The 13,062-nt window shown below is 34.1% G+C and overlaps 2 protein-coding genes and 1 long non-coding RNA gene across 15 annotated transcripts; 2 read left to right on the forward strand and 1 right to left on the reverse strand.

Moving 5' to 3' along the window:
• Window positions 1-3,538: 3,538 nt before the first annotated feature.
• Window positions 3,539-6,120, forward strand: LOC110775600 (aspartic proteinase-like). 13 transcript variants are annotated; one of them, XM_056827902.1, is made up of 5 exons: window positions 3,554-3,921; window positions 4,591-4,670; window positions 4,758-4,816; window positions 5,628-5,809; window positions 5,892-6,120. In XM_056827902.1, exons 3-5 carry the CDS (start codon window positions 4,762-4,764, stop codon window positions 5,985-5,987), a joined length of 333 nt encoding a protein of 110 aa, XP_056683880.1. In that variant the 5' UTR covers window positions 3,554-3,921; window positions 4,591-4,670; window positions 4,758-4,761; the 3' UTR covers window positions 5,988-6,120. The 13 variants fall into 13 exon arrangements, 6 of the variants coding, with proteins under 6 accessions (XP_056683880.1, XP_056683917.1, XP_056683822.1 ...); XM_056827939.1 differs by having other exon boundaries at window positions 4,591-4,658; XM_056827844.1 differs by having other exon boundaries at window positions 4,599-4,670.
• A 515-nt stretch (window positions 6,121-6,635) lies between these two features.
• Window positions 6,636-8,371, reverse strand: LOC110775596 (protein JINGUBANG). The gene has a single exon (XM_021980208.2). The coding sequence runs from the start codon at window positions 8,175-8,177 to the stop codon at window positions 6,915-6,917; it is 1,263 nt and encodes a 420-aa protein (XP_021835900.1). The 5' UTR covers window positions 8,178-8,371; the 3' UTR covers window positions 6,636-6,914.
• Window positions 8,372-10,324: 1,953 nt separating this feature from the next.
• Window positions 10,325-12,343, forward strand: LOC130460670 (uncharacterized). The gene is made up of 3 exons (XR_008920648.1): window positions 10,325-11,058; window positions 11,435-11,500; window positions 12,194-12,343. It is a non-coding gene; the product is annotated as an uncharacterized lncRNA (long non-coding RNA).
• Window positions 12,344-13,062: the final 719 nt, after the last annotated feature.

Consider the following 13,062-nt stretch of genomic DNA (forward strand, 5'->3'; position numbering starts at 1 on the left):
TTCCTCATCTTTCAATGTTCACAAAAGAGATTGTTCCTATTATTGGAATTTTTGTATTGTTGATTTCCAGTTCATACATACTGAGAGTTAGCACTATTGTTGAACTGACTTTTATAAGGCTTGTTATCAAATCTCTTGGCATTGAATGATGTAGACTCTGAGTGTGCCTGAGTGATGTGATTATGCACTTCTTTCTGCTGTTCTTCCTATAGTAACAGACCATAGGCTGTTGAAAGGGAAAGGATTCATCATGAGAATAGTGATCTTAGGATGCTCATATTTATCATTCAGTTTCATCAGAAATTGAATCAATCTTTGATCCTGCTTTGTTTTAAGCAATTGCTTAGTAAGTGTGCTACTACACCCTGTACAAACACACATAGGCAAGGGCTCCAATCCATCAAGTTGATCCCATAGCATTTTTATATTTGTAAAGAAACTAGCAATCTCTTAATCATCACCTTGAGTCAACTCACTCAATTATTGTTGAACATAAAACAATTGAGGTCCAGATTCTCTGTAATATCTGTCATCTAATTCGAGCAATATTGCTCTTGCTGTCTTAAGATAGAGAACACTTCTTGAAATTTTTGGCTCAAGAAAAGCTAACATCCCAGAAATTACTGGATTACATCTAGTCCATATTCTGTAATTTGTAGAATTCACTGCTGGTTGATTCAAACTACCATAATCAAAGCACAATTTGTTTCTAGCTGACAATGCTATCATCATTGAGCGTCTCCAATCACTAAAACATTTACCTTCAAACTCAATGCTCACAAGTTTTGTGGCATTTAGATCACTGTTACTAAGATAGTAAGTAGAGTTAGGATTTTTTGAGGGACCTTGTTGATCGGCAGGCATTTTGTTACTGAAAAATCACAATTCTCTTGGAAAAAAATTTTATCTATAAAATGTAAGATCAATCAAAAAACAGAAGAAGAATCTTCAAGCAGAAGAATTATAGCAGGATTGAATGATCACTTGCTCTGATACCATATTAGACATCAACAACTATGATGATTTCTTTGCTTAAACTGGAAGTCAGTAAGCATTTTAGAGAGAGAATGATTAGAAAGCTTGAAGAAATGAAGATTTTGTTATTGAATTATTTGAGGAATCCTTAAAGCAAGTACACTATATATATATTAGGAATGATGAGGTGGTTCATCCAATGAGGTTACTCTATATGTACACCTCAGCAGCTACAACTATCTAGGTGAAGCTATTACAAGAATGGTGTACAACAGAATTAACAAATTCCTATATTTAAGGCAGGTTGTTAGACCAACAGTAGTTGGTTGAAGTTGATCATTATGAGACCTTCTAGAATGTTATAATGTTGTTTGTATGGTTCATCCAATGAGGTTACTTTATATGTACACCTCAACAGCTACAATTATCTAGGTGAAGCTATTACAAGAATGATGTACAACAGAATTGAACTAAAGATTCCCTAGATTTAAGGCAGGTTGTTAGAGCAACAATAGTTGGTTGAAGTTGATCATTATGAGACCTTCTAGAATGTTGTAATGTTGTTTGTATGGAGTGATCATGGTCTCTGCTGGCACTATTGCCCATTGTAGTGTTGTTGTAGTTTAGGATTGAAGAGAGAATAAGATTGACAATTGTAATAGGACATTGTACACTAATATCTGTTTATATTCTACAAGGTGTGCAATGACAACTAACTTTATGGGAAACTTTTTGTGGATCATGAATCATGATGCCTTGTGGTTCAATTCTATTTGTAATCGAGCTTGATTTTTGTCTCAGTAACTTAGTTTGATTGTTTGCTCGATAATTGAGTTGGTTTTATTCTAGTTCAATGAAAGGCATGTTTGTCTCGATTATTTCTTTATTTTTGTTTTGTGTTTAGGAATAAGAAATAGTCTAGCTTGGTGGAATTTTATGAGTCATGTTTGTATAAAGTATTTTAGGCATATTAGGTTGTAGTTTTCGTTGCATTTGTTTCTTTTAGGTTGCATTTGCATGGTTTAACCTTAATCATACTACTTTCTATTTGCTTGTTTCTAATGGTTTTGGATCCCCTAGAGTTCTAAAATAACTCTACAAGGTAGAGTTGGGCAATATCAACCATGGAATGAAAAATCATTGGCTCATATATTATCTTCTCAAAATCCCCCCTATTTTTTCTCATCAATATCCACCTCCTGATTTTCCCTTCCCACTAATTTTAGCCATTGATTTTAAAATTTATGGTTTAGATACAGGATGATTTTACAATAGCCACAATAAAATGGGAGCCACCACAATACAATAAATCTTAACCATTAAATAAAATTGACTAATCTAAACCATTGATTTTGCTGACTTTTTAGATTAATATAAATAATTTTATAATAAAATAAGTTTTTCAAAATAAAAATAAATAAAATGCACGATCTACAATTACAGTTTTAAAAAAGTGAACAAAATTTACGGAACTCTTAAACTCCATTTTTGTTTCTTTGAGATAATCTTCAACTCCATTCTTGATTGTCTTGCGCGAATCAAATTGGAGGAAAAAAATGATATAATTGTGAATTACAAATTTGGATGGGTTCGTTTGAACAAATTTCTGAAATTCTTGGGTTTCATTCTAAATGTTCTTGGCAGAATCATACCGAAAATTGATGAAGAGAGATAAAATACCAAAAATAAAGTTTGAACGTTGGAATCAAATTAGAAAAATTTAATCGTATCATAATCGAATTAGGAAGAACAGTAGATGACTTTTTTTTTTTTTTTTTTTTTACCAGGAAAAAAAACCTGATGAAGACAGAAAATACTAAAATAAATTAACGTGGAGAACAAAAAGTAGATTTTTTTATAATTTATTTTTATTTTATCTATAAATTATTAGTAATATAAAGTCAACAGAATCAATGGTCCAGATAAGTCAACAATAATGAAGGGCTTAAATTTAATGCATTGTGGTGGCTACCATTTTATTGTGGCCACTCAAAAACCTTCCTTAGATACAACTCTATCTTATAGAGTTTTATTAAAACTCTAGAGAATCCGAAACCGAATAGTGTAAAAAGTCAAAACGAGTGCGAGTAATCCGGGACGGAGGAAGTAATATTATAAATGGCCATGACTACAAAAAAAGATACTCCCTCCGTCCCGGAATACTTGACCTGTTTTCCTTATCGGGCCGTCCCTTAATACTTGACCTGTTTCTAAAAATGGAAATATTCTAACAATATTATATTATTTCTCACTCCACCCCTACTAACCCACCTACCCCCTACTTCATACAAAAAATAATTAAAAATTCAACCCCTACACTCCTCCAACCCCACCTCTTAACCCACCTCCCACTAACTACATTAAAATAATACTCCACTATCAACTACTATCAACCACTATCAACTACTATCTATTAAATTAAATAAGTCAATTCAAGTCCTTAAACTCTGTGCCGGTCAAATCGGGTCGAGTATTCCGGGACGGAGGGAGTATCAGGAAGGGCGACAATTTTTGAACAAAAAGGGCGAGTTTAACTTTGACTTTGTACAGCATATCAAACAGGGTGAAAATAGGTCGTCTTATTAATTTCACTCAAAGAGGGCGAGTAACTCAATTTCGCCCTCCTTGGTGAAAAAAATGAAAAATACCAGGACGACTCCTATGTATCGTCGTCTTTCATCATACCAAAAATCTTAAACCCCTTTAATCCCTCATTCGTTTTCCCTAAATCATTCGTACATATTCAACTCTCATCTTAAGTTATTAGCTTCTCTCTCTTCCCCCAAAATATCCTCCACAATCCTCCATAGATTGTTCAACAAACTATAATTTATTCGAAAATTGGTCGAATTTGGCCAACTCGCTCGTTGTCGAGATTGTAAGCTTGGAGGTGTGTTCGCAAATTGCTCGAGTTCTGTTCAAATTAGGTCCAATTCCGACTTACTGGTATAATCTCTCTCTCCTAAACCTTCAACTTCACTCCCAAATTCCCCTAATTAGTTGAAAATTGTTCATAAACCCTAATTTACTGAATGTTAATCAAATTGATTTGCTGCTTTTGTTCGTTAGCTACATGCATTATCAAAAGCTACTGGTATCATTGACTTCTCGAGAAATTATACAATTGCAATTACTGGAGTCATTTATTTTGTTTGAATGTTTCTAGTTCACCATTATTTACTTGAACTCAATTTAGTTACTTACTTTTGTGTTTTTTTGCTGGTATTTGGTTGTATTGTTTTGCATTATTTGTATATTTATGATTTATATTCGATGTTTTTTTTAAAATATTATTTATTTGTATATGTACTGATATGTGTTGATTTAAATTTCGTACATATGTTCCAATTAGACAATGATAATTCAGATTTTATTTTGTTAAAGACTAAAGTATGAAATTATATGTCCTGGATGTATGGAAGGATTAAGGTATGACCCAATATTGAAGATTTGAGTTTGTATAATCATGTATTCTTATCAGTGGTAAAAATGAATAATGTTTGTCTCTCTTGGTTTATGAGAGAAAAACCAATATTGAAGATTTGAGTTTGTATAATCATGTATTCTTATCGGTGGTAAAAATGAATAATGTTTGTCTCTCTTGGTTTATGAGAGAAAAAAAGATGAACGAGTGTTTGTAGGACAACCCGGAGAAGCTGCAGGCATATGCTTTTGTCACCGATGCAAGTTCCATAGTACATCTCTTCTATCTCATCAATGCAAGTTCCAATAATTTCAATATACTTGTATTTACCATATATCTTGTTATACCATCTCTGTAGGTGAATGTATTCATTTAGGGGTGAGACTGGCAGGTTAGGGCTTAACTCTATGTTATCAGGTATGTTTTGTTCAACTCAGGTATCTAAGAAATTCGGTTTACTTTGAAGCAATAGAGTCTTGCTAGGTTCCCGATGCATTTTTTAGATGAATTCCATTTGGTCTGCCATTGAGGGGCTTAAGGCAGTTTCGCTCTGCTTCGATGCATTCTGCATTTAGGTATGGCAACCATATTGTATTAAGGATCAGTTGAAGTCTCACCAGTCACCACCCCTTTTACATTTCCCTAGGAACTTGAGGCAGAGGACAAAGTGATCAGCGTGAAGATGAGTCTGAGGTCATTGAATTTAATGTGTCTTGTTCAAATTAACTGTACTATTAGATTATATCCTCTATGAGTATAGCTTATATCCATGTTTTGGTGAGTTACTATCGGTTGTGTATCTATTAATTTAGTGGTTCTAAGTGCGGGAAAGAGATAAATACAAGCATTTGATTGTGGCAATATTCAGCAAATATTCAGGCAATTGAATGTTTGGATCTCATGTAAATTTATCAAACAATTTGTTTATAAACTAAAGATGTCAACAGAAAAACTTCGTGAAAATTGATCTTGTTTATCTCAAGCTAAGAAACTGAGGAGTATATTGTTTACGGATGTTTAAAAAGAAACAAGAATATCCTCAGGGTGAAATTGTTTTCGACGCTATTGACTGGAAACACTATCTGGGCGATCATACTTATGTCTCAGTAGCTGATAGTGTTTACTGGCAAGTCTGTAAAGCTTTAGTTTACGAAGTTGATATCTCATTTTTGTGGCTTCCTTTACTTGAAACTTGAATCATGATATTGCTTTTGTGTTGAATAGATAGAGCTAGAAGGTCTTGACATTGCAAACAATTTAACAAGTAAAGTCCCTGACTGCACATTCAACAAGTTAAGTTCTTTCATACTGTTACAATTTACAACGATAAGTAAGAGGAAAGCAGGAATCATATTTCATGGGTGTGTTGCTGCTGTTGATTCAGGGACATCCTTAATTGTCGGTCCAACGGTAAGCATCCTTGACTCAACTGTACAGGATCAATCAAAATAAGTTGGGAAGATCTCTTAACCATTTGCAAAAATTATATCAGATGATGGTCGCAGAGATTAATCATGTCATAGGAGCAGATTGGATATTCAACTCGGAATGCAAAACTGTTGTTTCAAAATATGGGATGTTTCGATAGTAGGAGTTTGTCCCAGTGTATTTTTCACTCTCAGTCTTTTAATTTCTTTAATTTCTTTAATTTCTTTCATGTTTATTTGAGAAACTCTTGTATTCTTTTCACTCAATGTCAGTTATAAATTTTCTTGTTGGTCTCTTCCTCTTCCATATCCCTATTCCCTAATTTATTATTTTTTAAAAACAAAAAAAAGAACAAAGAGGGCGAGTTTCTAATATCGCCCTGGTATTGAACAACTAGTGCGAAGTTTTGGTATCTCCATGGTATTGAACAATGAGGGCGACTTCAGGTAGTTGTCGTGTTTGGTTTTGAGCAAAGAGGGCGGAAAATATCAGTTGCCCTATTTGAGTTAATCAAGGAGGGCAAAATACATTGTCCTCTTTGATCTTTACCAAAGAGGGCGAGATATTAAAGTGGACGGAGTAGCCCAGGGCGAGATTTGGATCAAAGAGGGCGACATATTTTGCCCTCTTTGATCTCATATGGTGTAGTGCGGATAGAGTAATCAATTGGGGCTAATTAATCAGGTAAGCTAGTCGAATAGAGATGATAAAAATTTCATAAATGGATATTGCGCACCAAACTCTTATCAATAAATCATAAACAATTACAAATAAAAACAATACAAACTATATTGAAGTATTAAACCAAACTGCTCATCGATCTTTATACAACCATTTTTTGGTAAACAAAAAAGTATACAATCATCAAAGAATATATCAAGTATCATACAATTAACATAAAAAATTCAATCAAATAGTACAATGAACATGTAAAGCCTTGGCCAATCTCAAAAAATAATGACCAATTCTAATCTTTCGTCAACTGAAAGATGTTTTGGCATTAAAAAAATTTGTAGTAAATCAAAATAAAACACCCAAAAAACAAAGTTTATTTTTAAAAAATTGATGAAATAATGTTGGTTGAAAATCAAAGTTCCTCTGTATCCTTAATATCTTTAGAAACCCACCAAACTCTAAGGGTTTTATCAAGACTTCCACTATACAACAAAAATCCACCTCCAACACAATTAGGTGATGCTTGCAAACACTTAATTGGACCTTCATGTCCTCTAATGATTCCAACTTTGCTAATCTCCCCTCTTAATCCATCTTTTCTCCATAAACAAATACTCTTATCAGCTGATCCACTACATAAAATATCTCCCATTAAACTTAAACACAAAATTGATAATTGGTGTGCTTTTATCTCAACTACCAACTTCCATAATTCCCCTTCTTTTTCCCTTTCCCTTTCCCACCCCATTAAGTATCCATCTGATGCTCCTCCGTACACCCTCTCATTGCCATTTTCGACGACGACGAGGGCTGCGTTCATCGAAACATCCTTATGACCCTCTAGCACCCCCTCCAACCTATGACAACTCGAGTTTGAGTTTGAGTTTGAGTTTTTGTTATTTAGGTCCTTACCCCAAACCTTGATTTTGCCATCTGCGGAGGCAGAGTAGACAATCCCATTTTTAGCAATTAAGCCATTAATAGCATCATCATGAGCTTTAATTGACTCCAAGCATTTTAAATCCGATAATCTCCATACTTTCAAAGTCTTATCCCAAGATCCTGAGTAAATGAATCCATTCTCAACTGCTAAACAAGAGATGCTATCAGCATGTTCAATCCATAATTTCTTATGATGTCTTCTAATTTGGACGTAATTACTCTGTTTCATACACTTCCCTAAATAATCCTTTGTCGTAGGGAGCGTATTGAGTAGACGAAACACGTTCTCAGACCTCCGAGAAACCTTCCAAACCCGAATACGGGTGTCTTGGTGGGCTGTAAACACCTTATTACCCACGGTGACAAGAGCCTTGACCGAGCCTTCCCCCGTACCAAACTTTGTAAAAAGGCGTAAATCAGGTTGTTGCCATACAATAATGTCTTTTCCTTGGGAAGCACTCAACACAAATTCGCCACATAAGGCTAAACATGAAATTGCTCCTACATGACCCGAAAGTACATCTAGGAGTTTATATGATTTTGACAACCCTCCTAACATTTTCACATCATTAAGATCGAATTGCCTTGAATAACAATACGGGTTATCTTCCGCCGCATCGCTACTGATACTACTGCTGCTGCTGCTGCTGCTATTGCTTTCGGTAGCGCTGCTAGATAGGTATAGAAGAGGGGTTGATAATGATCTTTTCGGGTTAACAAGGATGGAACACATTGTAATATTTGTATTGTATTTAATGGAAATCGAAAATATGAGTGAAAATAAGGTGTTAGAGATGAAGAAAGGATATATATATTACTCCATAAGAGGAAGGGAGGAGCGGGAGGAAAGCGTGATGGAATTAAACAAGAGACTAGAGAGGGAGGATTACTTTGTTCAAGGGATAAATGGAAAGGGGAGGGTGCAACTGCAACGGCTAATTTTGAATATTTAGGAAAAAGTATCATTTAAATGGTCCACCGATTAACGGGCTATTTAATTTTATTGGTTGTAATGCAATTGTTTTTATTAAAATTATTATTATTTTAGTGTAATTAATTCGAACAAGGTTTGTGTATTTTGGTCTAAAGGTTGATGTGGACCAATGTCATGACTCCATGACACGTTAGTTGTTGTTATCAAGTATCAACTAATTCCTCTGTGTTTATTTAAGGGATATATTTGCGCTTTTTCCGGCCGTATTTATTTAATAGATACACTTGTCATTTTTATAACTTATCAATCTCACCCTCTAATTATAATCTATGTACATCCCACCCCTACCCCCAACCTCTAAAATGACATGGTCCTCACCTGTTTTACTTACTAAAATATCTACCCAACCCCACTTATTTTATTACTTTATTTCATTCAATTTTTTCTTCTGAATACCCGTATCCGGCCAAATATATTTCTTAAATAAATGCGGAGGAAGTATCATGGTTTGCTCGTTAAAGAGGTTTGGTTTTATTTATAGGAAATATGTAACTTTTTGGTACGTAGTGTTTTGGTCGTTTAACTGGTCTTATTAGCCTAATTGTAATTTGTTAATATATTAAATATTAATGCCCCAATTAGTTCCTTTCTTGCTCTCTCAAAAAAAAATTAGTTCCTTTCTTGCCGGCCGTCATTCTTTTGTTCCTATTTGAGGGTAGCATGTACTTTTGTAACAATTTTTTTATTGGGAGTTTGGGACAAAATGAAGATGGGGCACCGGAAAAATGCGGGTGTACTTATGTTGCTCCTTGTCACGCGTAAAACATTCTAATTTTTTTTTTTTTTGAGGGATTTAAAATTTTAAGGTAATGGTTTCACAAATTTATACTTAGGCTATCAACACAAATTTATACTTAGGGCCGGCTTTGGCGATTTGGTTGCCCTGTGCTAAGCTTATTAATGAAGTTCATATGACCCCTACAAATACAATATTTCAGCCTTAAGCGCAAACTCTTTCCATTCTTATTTTTGCATTCACGTTTTAGCATAATTCAATAATTGAAAATTAAACAGAAACAAACAATTACAATTACAATATTTCAGAGCATTTGAAAAATCAAACAACAATTTAAATTTACATGTAAATTACAAAAATAAAACCTTTAAGAAAGATAGATACAACCTGAATTGATTGCTTGTCAAATGGAGAAAGAGAAGAATTTGAATGCTTCCCCTCTTTGAGTTGTAGCAAATTGTAGATAACTGTCGATTTTCCCCTCTTTAAATTGAAATAATTCAACATATAGATCTTGATACAAAATTATAGATGAATGGTAATTTTTTAAAAGATGGAGAAAAGCTAGACGAATTCAGTCAAATTGATTAGTTTTTAGGAGAGATAATTAAAGGAATTAAGAGAATCAAATGACCAATTTTTGGAAGTCAAGCCATGGGAATTGAAGGAGAGAGAATTTGAAGAGTGATTTTTGGGGTTCGATGTTTAACTGTTTCACTAGGAAGGGTGTAATACCCCGAAATTTTTAAAACTCAATTTATAATGATTGATAAGTAATATTAGCTTACAATCGATTTTAATTCTAATTTTTAACTTTAATTTGATTAACAAGAATTTTATATAGTTTAAATACTTTAATTATAAGATTATTTTTATAATTTATAATTTAACTAAATTAAAGTATTTTTATAAAAAAAAAACCATTATTTTCGGATTTCTACAACTCAAAAAGAAGAAACAATTTCTGAAATTTATTCAATAAATTAAAGTTACTAAATTGACTCTTTCCACCTCAAGGAAGTCAAGTCAACTCCTCTTCCTTACTCCTTCCCATTCACGCAACATTGTCCAGGAAAGAAACAATTTCACTTTACAAATGTCACAAACATTCTTCAAATTTCACTGATTGAAGCCACGTATCCCTTCATCCTTCATTAGTCATAACTGAACAAAACCTTCTCTTTAAATTTGTCACCCAAATGCCACATCTCATTCTTCACATCATTGAAACACCAATTCATCTCTACAATTTCTCTACAAATAGCCCATACAATTTCATAAACAAAATTACCTTGCTTCTAATTGTAGTTTTATCAACCAAAAACCATGGAATGCACTCACCTTTTTATCCCTGTAATTTCGATCTTGAACCACCACCACCCCTAACCACCACAATCACCAATTCACCACCGCATACCCACCGTACCCCCCCTTCTCCCTCTTCTCCCCCTCGCAGTCCCATGCCCCTCCCCTGTTTCCTCCCCCTTCTTTGCCTCGCTGCACCACCACCGTCACGCCCCACCACCTTCAGTCACCTCCACCCTCGCCGCCGAGTTGTCCCCTCCCTTCGCCCAGAACCACCACACCAAGAATCCCCTGCTTCTTTTTTTCGCACGACCGTTTCCTCTCTTGCCTCGCTGTATCGCCGCGGCAAACCACCCACCCTCACTGCCACCTTTACCGGCGCAGGCTTGCGACGCCGAACCACCTAGCCCAGCCGCCTCCTCTCCTCCTCTCTTTCCCCCTTCGTGCCTCCCCTGTTTCGGCCCCCTTCCCCTGCTCGCGTTCCTTTCCCAGTAAACCTAAAATTGAGTTTCAATTGTGAAACCTTGCTTTGTCATCCACATTCAATTTTAGGATTGTGCCTTTCAATTTGGGCCTATGGTGAGTAAAAAAAAAAAAAAACTGAATTAGTATTTCAGATTTCCTAATTGTTAGTTTTCATTTTTCAACAAATTTTTATGATATAAGAATTCACTAATAAATTGTTTAATATTTTCAGGTTTAATTATCGATTTTATTAAAATAAATTACTAGCTTTATTTATCAAAAACCGAATTTATATAATATTTTCACGTAAATCGATTTATGAAATATATAAATATATTTCGAGTAAAATTTCGTTTAATAATAATTGCATTAAATTATGAAATTATATTTATTAATAAAACCATTATTTATAAAATCTATTATTTATAATATATTTATTTTAAATTATTTATCGATTTAATACTAATTCTGTGATTTAATATTTTTAAAGAAATTGGACTCGGAGCTCAGGACGAACGAACCAGCGAAAATCCTTAGCCAAAATCGTGGAAGTGAGGTAACGGCTATTGCTAATACCCGCAATTCCCTTCTAAATGTATTTATGAAATCATGACAATATGATTGAATTTATGATCTGAATGCTTTGACATGTTTTATTGAATTGCGGGAAATGAATTATGTTTTGATTGAATAATTTATTATAATATGATTTGATGGAATTATTCCTTATTTTATGATTGATTGAATTTCTTATAAAATGATATTATGATTGATTGAATTTTTTATAAAATGTTGTTTATAAGAAACCATGAAAAGAAAGGATGTTTGATCGTATGATCCAAAGGAAACATGTTACTTCAACCGAAGTAAAAAGGCTAAAATGTAAAATTAAACGAAACATGATAAATGAAAGTGAAAGACCTAGTCCGTTTGGTAGTATATGTTCACAGGTTACTATTCTCGGTCTCATGGGGCATCCGCCCATTGAGCCAAGGCTCTCATGTTTTCGGGCCAAGGCCCCATGTTTTATGGACAGCGGTCCATCGTGGAAGACGTTCCACCATGTCATACTTGCCACGGCTAGCATGTGCACCCTAAAGTATGAATGACTTAAATAAAGGACCTTATAAAATGTTTTACTATATTCTATTCTCCCTGTGCTATTAAATAAAATGAATTGAAATGAATTTACGTTGCTAGGATAGTCGTTACTGAGTCTTCGGCTCACCGTTTTTGTTTTCTGTCTTAGGTACTGCTGGGAACGATGGAAACGAGTAGTGGCGAGGATTTCACTTTAATATTATTCACCTAGTTTATGCTTAATGCTTTAATAGTTTAATTAAAGACTTTTAGTAAGTGATGTACCTTAATTTTGGGAATATAAAGGATTATTATATTATTTCGGAGTTCTAATAGATTATGATTGATGGTTGCCTTGTAATTCCCAAGAGGGAGTTACGGCTGGTAATGTCCCGACCAAATTAGGTTAATTCCGCTGTTAATTATGATTTAATAATTGGATTAGAGGTCGGGGTGTTACAAAGGGAATTGAAGAAGAAGCGTGTCTTTTTTATCTTTCTTTTTTTACTTTTAACCCAACAGTCTGTAATTTTTGGGCCCTATGCTGTAGCATAGATCAGAACGCCCAATGACCGGGCCTGTTTATACTCCCTTCGTCCTGGAATACTCGCAACGGTTTGGTTGGACACGCTTGCCAATGCACAACTTTGACCATCAATATCTTCAATTATATATATATTATAAAAACTTATAAAATATTAATATTTTGAAAATATATATTAAGATGAAGCCAACAATATATTATATGCTAACACTTATTTTCATATACTATAAATAAAATAGGGTCAAAGTGAATTATGTGAATAGTGAAAAAAGTCAAACCGTTGTAAGTATTCTAGGACGGAGGGAGTATTATATAATTAAAAGACATTTATATTATGGTTTATCCGCTACGTGATGCATCTTCTAAAAAATTGTTTACAAAAAACATTGACTTGAAGAGGAGGCGATTGTGAGGGGGTCGAAAAAGCACGAGGTTAATGCGTGACCTTGTCCCTCGTGGGTGTGACGATTCTTTTTATTCAATCAAGTGTAATT

This window comes from Spinacia oleracea, chromosome 1 (genome assembly GCF_020520425.1).
Source record: "Spinacia oleracea cultivar Varoflay chromosome 1, BTI_SOV_V1, whole genome shotgun sequence".
Lineage (NCBI taxonomy): Eukaryota > Viridiplantae > Streptophyta > Magnoliopsida > Caryophyllales > Amaranthaceae > Spinacia > Spinacia oleracea.

Excerpts from the sequence above, each read along its gene's own strand:
- LOC110775600 (XM_056827855.1), top strand. The coding sequence starts at position 4,762 with ATGTATTCATTTAGGGGTGAGACTGGCAGGTTAGGGCTTAACTCTATG. Across the intron at positions 4,817-5,627 it reads GCTTAACTCTATGTTATCAG|AGCTAGAAGGTCTTGACATT; the intron begins GTATGTTTTGTT and ends TTGAATAGATAG. Across the intron at positions 5,810-5,891 it reads CCTTAATTGTCGGTCCAACG|ATGATGGTCGCAGAGATTAA; the intron begins GTAAGCATCCTT and ends AAATTATATCAG.
- LOC110775596 (XM_021980208.2), bottom strand. The coding sequence starts at position 8,177 with ATGTGTTCCATCCTTGTTAACCCGAAAAGATCATTATCAACCCCTCTT.